General features: G+C 31.4%; 2 protein-coding genes across 2 annotated transcripts; one reads left to right on the forward strand and one right to left on the reverse strand.

Annotated features, from left to right (window-relative positions):
• Positions 1-3,188: 3,188 nt before the first annotated feature.
• LOC114729786 (myrcene synthase, chloroplastic-like) lies at positions 3,189-6,456 on the forward strand. The gene is made up of 5 exons (XM_028916825.1): positions 3,189-3,295; positions 3,431-3,569; positions 4,980-5,020; positions 5,126-5,228; positions 6,169-6,456. The coding sequence occupies exons 1-5, from the start codon at positions 3,189-3,191 to the stop codon at positions 6,454-6,456; spliced, it is 678 nt and encodes a 225-aa protein (XP_028772658.1).
• A 1,407-nt stretch (positions 6,457-7,863) lies between these two features.
• Positions 7,864-9,343, reverse strand: LOC114729788 (pentatricopeptide repeat-containing protein At1g31790-like). The gene has a single exon (XM_028916828.1). It carries the CDS (start codon positions 9,115-9,117, stop codon positions 7,867-7,869), a length of 1,251 nt encoding a protein of 416 aa, XP_028772661.1. The 5' UTR covers positions 9,118-9,343; the 3' UTR covers positions 7,864-7,866.
• Between the last annotated feature and the right edge of the window lie 532 nt (positions 9,344-9,875).

The raw sequence follows: 9,875 nt of genomic DNA on the forward strand, positions 1-9,875 counted from the left end.
GCGTTAAGGTTAAAGTCTTTGTAATAAATGCACTTCTTAATATTTGAATTTGTATTCTCCTCATTATAAAAATGAAACTGATTGCTATTTCGACCAACAACTTATTAGTAACCCTAATGCAAATTATGCAAAGAACTATGTGGATAACAGACTTAAGCGCCCAATTTATTGGTGGGCCACAAATATCACAAACCACAACCATATCCATTAAAATAATAAATGAACTTGTTTTACCTATGATTTGGAACCTCTAGATCCATACGCTTGCTTAATCTTTTAAGTTTTCTTTCAATGCATTTAATGTTTGGTTTCATTTTAGCTTCAACACAATAATTTTTTTTCTAAATTTTATTATCGAATGATCACAGAAGTGCATTAATTAATTGGGAAGAAGTAAGAGTGATGCATGATTGCTCTACTTTATTGGGAAAAAGGAAAATGCTTGCCACTTTGATGTCAACACCTTCGTCCCAGTTTCCAAATTCAGTAATACATTTCGTATTGTATTGTTCAATGTTGACGTATAAAATTTAAGAGTAAAAGATAATAACGACCCCTCTATTTCATCTAAATTATAGAAACATCCTTCCTATTTTAAAAATATTTATATATCCACACCTCTCTCAAAATTAAAATGATTGGTGCACAAATCACCCTAACAGTAACAGATTTCATTTTCATGCACCCAATTATTAGTTAACCATTAATTAAGAATTATTTAGATATTTATATTTGCCAAAAAAATTACTTTTCTATACAACCAAAATAATAATTTTAATACATATATTTGCAAAATTTTTAACATGTTATAAAAACGATTAATTTTTATTGTATTACAAACTTTTTATTATTTTATATTCATCACATTTATTAAAACTTATTTATTTATTTTACTTTAAACAACTAAAAGCATATCTCAAATGCATATATTTTTTATCATATAATATAAATGAGTTAAGTTTAAGATATTATATAAATAATTTAAATTTAAAAATTTTAAATATATTTTTTGCTACAAACATTTATAAACACATTTAATCAAGTATATATTAATTAAAAGAATTAATCAAATTTTTAATCAAGCTTTTATGTCTATTTTAACTAAATTACTGAACTTCTATCCCTGTAGATAAAAACAATAAGCAAATAACTTTTTGCAAAAAGAAAATTTGAAATTAAGGAAAAGAAAAGGAAATTCTTCTTCAAAATAATTTTAGCCAAAATTAGGGATTTGGTATGAGACAAAATATAAGAAAGGTTAGAGTATTTTTAAAAGAAATTCAAACTGGCAAAAAGACCAGTAATGGTTTCAAAACATCCATACCAAATATAAAAAGATTAAATTACAATTTTGACCTTGATCTTATTTTTTAAGTGCAATTCTGTCGCTAATTTTTTAGTAGTGCAATTTTGCCTCTAATCTTATTTTTAAAGTGCAATTTTGCCTATAATCTTTTTTTAGTGCAATTTTGCTCCTCAGTATCAAAGTTGCACACAAAAAAAGATCAGATCAATATCGTACTGCTAAAAAGATTAGAAGCAAAATTACACCTAATAAATAATATTGGAATTAAAATTACACTTTAACCCAATATAAAAAAGGGAACTGAGGTTCCATTGCAAAAGAAGGTAAAACTAGGCAGAAGCGTTTTCATTTCACTCTAATGGCTCTCTGCCAATTTCCCTTGCTTTCAAATAGTATTTTCTTCAAAACCGGAGTTCCCAGATCAAAACCAATACCTCCACTTTCAGCAATCAAGAGCTCTTGTTTTCCTCGGACAATCCAATGCAAGGCTTCAACATTTAGTGATTCTAATCAAAACAACACTTCTCGTGGTTCTGCAAATCACTTTCAACCTTCAATTTGGGATTATGATTATATCCAATCAATAAGAAGTGATTTTGTGGTATGGCTTCTTTCACGTTCATTCATTTACTTGGTTTATTGAAATTTTATTTCATATCATGATCGTATGTCTTTTTCTGTGCATAATCCATTTTCTAATTATTATATATTAAGAATTTGAAGGAAGAATCATATCTAGAAGAAAGAGATCAGTTGAAGGAAGAAGTAAGATTGATGCTCTTGACATTGACATATCCTTTGAAACAATTAGAGCTCATTGATGACATGCAAAGACTGGGAGTGGCTTATCATTTTAGCCAAGAGATAAGAAACACAATGGAAAATATTTACAATAAAGAAACATTAAGCATAAGTAACAATTTATATGCCGTGGCTCTTCAATTTAGACTCCTAAGACAACAAGGCTATTATGATATGTCATCAGGTATATATTTAATTCGCGTATAGAGCATAAAGTTCACAGAAATCAAATATTACTATGGAGAATATAATTTTTTTTCTAACGCTAACAATTATTCAATTTGTAATTGCATGGTTTTTTTCAGAGACATTTGATGGATTCTTAGATTACAATGGTAATTTCCGTTCTTGCCTTTCGAGCAATATCGAGGGTATGTTATCATTGTATGAAGCTTCCTTCCTTTCAATGGAAGGTGAAATAGTTTTGGATAAAGCAAGAGAGTTTAGCTCAATTCATCTTAAAGCATTTGTGAAGAAAAGCTGCAAAGATGATGAAGTACCACTTTTGGTTAGTCATGCCCTAGAGCTTCCACTATATTGGAGGGTATCAAGATTAGAAACTCGGTGGTTCATTGATGTTTATGAAAGAAGAATGAACATGAGCCCTACTTTGCTCAAGCTTGCTAAATTGGAGTTCAACATCTTATAAGCTACCCACCAAGAGGATATCAAACACGTGTTAAGGTGAAAATGATTATACACATTCAACCCTGTTAGGAAACTTTGACTGTTTCTAGACCTAATTAGAACTCTAACAAACAAGGATTTACATTTTATTGGTTCAATATTTTCAAGTAAAATTTTCAGTCTCTATGGAATTTCTGTCAGAAATATAAAATTCAAACCAAAAATATTATGAGTTCCAAACAAATTTATCAATGGTTTTCTTTTCAGTTGTGAAAATCGACGGAACTGCGAGAAGTTTACTGAGTTAGCTCTAGACCTTCGAAACATTACAAAAAGAAAATAAAGAGAAAATATGCATACTAATAAGCCGATCTTTTTTACTTGATGATTTTCTACTGGAGGATGGTGGAAAAGAACTGGACTTGGAGAAAAGCTGAGTTTTGTAAGGGATAGAATGGTTGAGAACTTCATAGGAGTGGGTGTGGCTTTTCAACCAAAATTTGGATATTTTAGAAGAGTGGTTTCAAAGGTTTTTGCAGTGATAACTATAATTGATGATATGTATGATGTTCACGGCAGTTTGGAAGAACTAAAGCTTTTCACAGAAGTGGTAAACAGCTAAACATGTTATCTTATGTATGTATGTATAACTGTCTCAATATTTGTTACCATTTTATACCTTTTTTTATGACATAGATGGGATGTAAATGCCATTGATGAACTTCCAGACTACATGAAAATTTGTTTCCTTGCACTTAATAACTTTGTCAATGAAGTGGCTTTTGACTTCCTCAAAGAAAATGGACGCAACATCATTCTACACATTAAGAAAGTGGTATGCTTTGATCCAATTCATCGGTTGCATCTTTTCTTATTTTATACTATCTCCAGTCCTTAATATAATTTGGATGGATTAAGAAAATTAATTAAGTTAGTTATTAATAACAAATATGAGTTGATTTTTCTAAAATACCCTTTGTAATCATAATTACCTTTAAATAAAAACCCCTTAATATGTGTAATCAATAAGGATATTTTAGATAATAAATTATAAATTTGGGAGACAAAATGGATTGAAATTTTTTATTTAGGACCAATTCAAATCCCAATTATCTTTTATATTGATGACTAGAGGTAGCATAATATAAATAATTAGGATAATTAATATGTAAGTCCTTATAGTTTTAATTGATTTTTAATTAGTTCCCTATAGTTTTTTTTTAATTTGGTCCTTATAATTTTACATGTTTTTAATCAAGTCCTTATAATTCTTTTTCTTTTTTTCAGCTCCTTGTTGTTTTACCTTATTTTTAATTAGGTCCTTGTAGATTTTATTATTTATTCTATAAATAACAAATTATTATAATAATCTTATGTTAATATTCTTTTAAATTTTTAGTTAAACATATGTATTATTTATTTTCCAATTCTAATTTTTATAATTATAAAATTCAAATTATAATAATAAAATTTTCTAAAATTAGAATATAATTATAAAATATTTATATTTTATTATAATTGATTACTATAATTAATTATTAATTACTAAATGATTATATTAATTATTTTGTATAAATGATTTATATTTAATTACAATTGATTATTTTAATTATTTATTAACAACAAATCATTCTATTAATTATTTTGTCCAATTATATAATTATTAATTTAAAAATGAAATTATTTTCAAGAATAAATTTTATAAATAATTTTTTTTAAAACTACAGAGGACCTAATTAAAAAATAAGTGAAACTATAAAGACATGGTAAAAAGAAAAAGAAATGGAAGGGTCTAATTAAAAACACGTGAAAATAAAAGAACCTAATAAAAAGAAAAAAACTTTATAAGGACCTAATTAAAAATCAAATAAAACTATAAGATCTAGAGATTAATTATTCTTAAATAATTTTAATCATGGTATATTTTAATTGGGTTGAGGTGCAATTTTGCCATGGAAGTTTTCACATAGCTGTTTGTATCTGTGAGTTTTTGTTGAATCAATATTGCTTTGGAAGTATAAGAAAAGAGCAGTATTGCCCCTGATTGTCAAAAATATCAACCGTTAATGTTATTTTTTTTAGCGGGTGGAGCAATTTTGCTCCTTTTTAAATATTTTCGGGTGATATTGATCCAATAAAAACTTTCAGATACCCACATAACTTCTACATGTAAACTTCTGAGGAAAAATTAGACTTTAACCCTTGCTAATTTTATATATAAATTATTGTGTTCAATTTTTTTCAGTGGGTTGATCTCTGTAAATCAGATCTAGTTGAGGCAACGTGGTACCATAATGATTATAAACCCAGCTTTCTTGAGTACATAGAAAATACATGGATCTCAAGTAGTGGACCAGTCGTACTTTTTTATGCTTATTTTCTACTTCATAGTTCTACCAATAAGCAGGATTCGATTCGGTTTGAAGAATATTCTAATGTTATTTGCTATGTATTAACCATTTTTCGCCTCGTCAATGATTTGGGAATAGCAAAGGTATCATGACACAGTCTTTTCATATTTAATTAACCAATATATATATATTCGATGAAATATGGTACTTAGTTTCTACGAATCTTTACCCCCCGCTTGGATGAGAAGAAAAGTTGGGAAGAAAGAAAATAAAGAGAAGAGAAAACTGAAAAGAAAATATTATCACTCTTCTTGCTTGGATGAGTGAGAGAAAATAGAGAGGAAAGAAAATATATAAATATCAGAATGACTAAAATGTCCTTATTATAATTAATTGGCAAGGAAACTAAATAATTTAGCAAAAAATTATTTTTATGTAAAAATAAAAGAAAATAATTTTTGAACTTAATTAAAATAAAAGGAAATAAATAACTTATACATTATGATATTTTAATAAAATGATAATGAACTCATTAGCATAATGCCCATCTCATTATTCTACCTCACCCAATCATATTTGTAGTTTTAGTATCTCTATCAAAACTGCCCACAAGAAGAAAACAAAAGACAAAACATATATTATTATCTACTAAAACGCGAATGCTTTGAATTAGTATTGTCAAAACGCATACCATTCTCCCACACACATGCACATATATGTATATAAAAATTGGGGTTAATCATAATCACATGCGTGCGCGCGTTTCTAAACTTTTCGCAACTAGATTCTAAGATTTAATATTCAATATGATTAAAATCTAATCAAAACCTGGTGACCAATGTTTGGCGGGAGAGGGTAGTGAGGGAATGATCTGAAACAATGAAAATCTCTCCACTTGTGGAGAGAAATTTTGAGAGGAAAATAGGGCATGGGGCCCACCACATTTTTCCTCCCACTTTTCTTTCCTCTCCTATTTTCTTTTCCATCCAAGCAAAGGAAAAGTTCATGCCTCTCTCATTTTCCACTCCACTTTTCCTTCCTCTCCCATTTTCACTCAATCCAAGCAGAGCATTAATCTTGCAGCGGGAAAAGGTGACTGGAGACATACCCAAATCAGTTGAGTGTTATATGAATGAAACTGGGGCTTCTGAAGCTAAAGCTCGTAGGCAGATAAATTCCTTGATATGTGAAACTTGGAAGGAGATGAATAAAGAAGTTAGCAATTCCTCTTGTTCAGGGAGTTTCATGGAAGTTGCTGTGAACCTTGTAAGGATGTGCATGTGCGAGTACCAACATGGAGATGGCCATATTGTTCAAGACGATGAAACCAAGAAACGTATAATATCATTGTTTTGCCAGCCTATTGCTTGAATTTATACAATGAATCTATTTTTAATTTTTCTTATGGGTGTATTTGCAAGAGTTTGTCAAACATTTTCAAATGGGTTGTTTGGTAATCAATCTGTATGTCCTTGATATGAATAATGTTTTTTAAATAGTTAACATGAAGTCTTGATTTTTTAATATAGAAGGATTTTAATTTGTTAGATCATGACTGAGGAAAGTATTCCAATTTATGCAACTTGAAATGCACCCCAGTAAGTTTTCATATTGATGTTGATATGAATTAAGATGATCTATGATTTCCTTATATGAAGAAGGTTTGTACTCGTTTATATGATACGCTAGTGAATTGTTCTTGTGTTAATCAATTAACGAAGAATTACAACAATAACTACTAGAGCATAACTAGTAATCTAATAATCTAGCATGTGAATTATATCTGGAGGAGGAGGATCTGCGAAAGTGGTTGGTATGTGGCATATGGTTGATAAATCCCTTTTTATTATTATTATATACTCATAGTTTATCTTGAGCTTTTAGCACTTTAATTGAGATCAAGTGAATTAATTAGGAGTTAATTGGGAAAAAAGTTGACTGTGTTAAATAATGATTAATTGGACATTTGAGAGGATTGGCACAACTTCTATCAGTAGGACAACGCAAGGCAATCTTAAATGGGGCATGAGGAGGAATTGGTGAAGGGGCATTGTTGGAATTAACTCCCATCCGCTTGCACTTATTTTCTTTTATTTTAATTTTTTTAATAACTGTTTGTATCTTTTTTATAAGAAGCAATCTTATTTGAAATGCTGTCAAGCCTGAATATGGATAACTTTGACACCAGTTATTTTATTTTATTTTATTGGAACACGGAACACAGGCGGGCAATCAATTTCTTTTTCATTTATCATATTGAGTTGATTAGGTGTCATATATCTGGGCTAGGTATCATTTGGGTTTTGGGCTACACCTTAGGCCCATTTAACGACCTCACGAGACCCGACTCCCAATCCATTTACCCAAATTCCACCACACTTCAGCTGCCACTTCTAATTCATTTGAAGCGCTAGGCAGCCCAATCAATTCACTGCTTTGCTTAGGAATTTTAATTCCCACTTGTTCTAGGTTTAGGAATTATATTTCTTCCCTGAATCCATATTGTTTTCAGCCACCAGATCCTCACATTGGGATTATCTAAACGGCCCTATAATAAAGTTAGCTGAGTCAGGCAAAATAAATAGCAAAAGAGGTAGAAAACTGATTAATATTCCATCCATTTCGTCATATGGGCTTAGTTGTAAAACTATTTGCTCATGAACATGGAATCATCAACATATCAAAAGTACATACGCGCACACACACAGAGCTCTACAAGGTCCATTCAATTTTTTTTTTAAATATATGTGTGTGTGTATATATATATATATATATATATATCTACGTGAATTCCACTTCTTTACTGCCACCACAAGCAATTCTTAATTCCTTGAGCAGAGACTCTTGAGGCTGCAATCTAGCTGCCTTCATCTCATACAAAAGCTTAATAGCTTCAATGTACAACCCATTTTGCATGTACCCCATAAGCATAGCATTCCAGCAAGCCTCGTTTGCCCTATTATGAATCATCTCAAACACAAGTTTTGCTTCTCTCACTAACCCACATCTTCCATACATGTCTATCAACCCACACTCCACATAAGTACCTGACGCAAGTCCAAGCTTAATAGCATTAGCATGGACTTGCTCACCACAGTGGCCATGGCTTGGCATTCTTCCACATGCTTTAAGGACACTAGAAACTGTGAAACTGTTCTTCCTTATTCCTCTCCTTCCCATCTCCTTGAAGTCATTGAGAACCTCATAGAAATGCATTTCTCTGCAATCATTTACAATTTTTGCTGTCCAAGTGAAGGTGTTATGTCTAGCTACCTTGTTAAAGGCGATATTTGCGTCTTCTGGGCAATTGAACTTCCCATAGAATCTAATCAATGCGCAACTGAGAAGTACATCGTTACTAATGTCCAACTTGACTAAGCACCCATGAACTTGTTTTCCCAGATCGAGATTGATACTGTACGAACATGCCTTGAGAAGACAAACCAAGATCCAATTGGGCAGCTCCAAAATACTCACTTGGTCAAGCATGTTGAGAAACAAACCTATGGCTTCCTCGTAATTTGCATTATCAAAATAAGCAACAAGTAATATAGCCCACGAGTTGATATCCCTCACTGACATTTTATCAAACAGGTGGTGTGCACGCTCCACTAAGCCACATGACGCAAACAAGAGAAGGAGCCGATTGAGGAAGCTTAACGGAGGATCAATGCCGCTTTGTGTTATATGGACATATAGTTCCATGGCTGCATGAGGGTCCCCAGAAACAGTACACTCTTCTATCAAAGAGACGTACATGTCAATGGGTATAGAGAAGCCAAGACCATCCATCAATCGCAAAACATCAGATACCGTGCTCTGAGCAGGGATAAATCCTTTTTTCTCGTTTTTCTTCTTCTGCAAACTAAATCCATTCGCATGATTGGTTTGGGGACGAAGGAGTTTGACGGGTTGTGGTGAAGTTGAAGGCAGATTTTGCGCGGGACGATGGAACTGAAGTTGAAAAGGGTGGTTGTTTAACTGAGGAGTAACAAACTCAGTGCAGGGTGATTTTGAGGGAAGAGAAACCATTTTCGAATAGTTAAAGTTCAATTTCGTGACTTGACGCAGTTGAAATCTTCGGTTTCAATTTCATGCCCGTTAATCTTTGATTTTGTAACCGAAAAGAGAGCAATACCGACGATGTCCGAACCACAGTATCGAGGTGAGACCCGGGAGTCTGGAAGATTAAGAGAGACAGAGTATGAGACTGGGAGATCGAAGACGGTGTCCTCGCGATTTGTGAAAGCTGAGAGAGATTGGGCGAGAAGAGTGAGAAGGCCAAAGAGGGAACCGGGCTGCAAGGCTCCGATATAAAATGCACTTGTATTGATGGTAAATCAGCTTGTCCGTAAAATGAGTTGTGTTCAAATTAGCCACGACAAAACTGATTTTTATTTTAATTAATTTTTATAAATTAAATTAAAATAAATGTTAATTAGTATATTGTGATTTATGTTTGAATTGCTGTTTATAAAAAGTCAGTTGAAAAAATTAAAATTTGTTTAAATGATTAATAGAAAAGTAAATTTAGTTGTAAAACTAACTTTTATTCTAACTGATTTTTGCAAATTTAAAGTAGAGTAAAAGCCAGTTAGTATAATATAATTTTTATTGGATTATTGTTTATAAAAAATTAGTTGAAAAAGTTAAACTTTTTTTGGATTATTAACGGAAACAGAGAGTGTTAGTTAGAGAGATTTCACCGTAGAAAGATGACACAGAATTTATACTGGTTCAGTCTCAACCACTTGACCTACGTCCAGTCCTCAGAACACCTTTGAGTATAC

The sequence above is a fragment of the Neltuma alba genome, unplaced genomic scaffold, assembly GCF_004799145.2.
Source record: "Neltuma alba isolate B1F8T4 unplaced genomic scaffold, ASM479914v2 tig00012679_pilon, whole genome shotgun sequence".
Lineage (NCBI taxonomy): Eukaryota > Viridiplantae > Streptophyta > Magnoliopsida > Fabales > Fabaceae > Neltuma > Neltuma alba.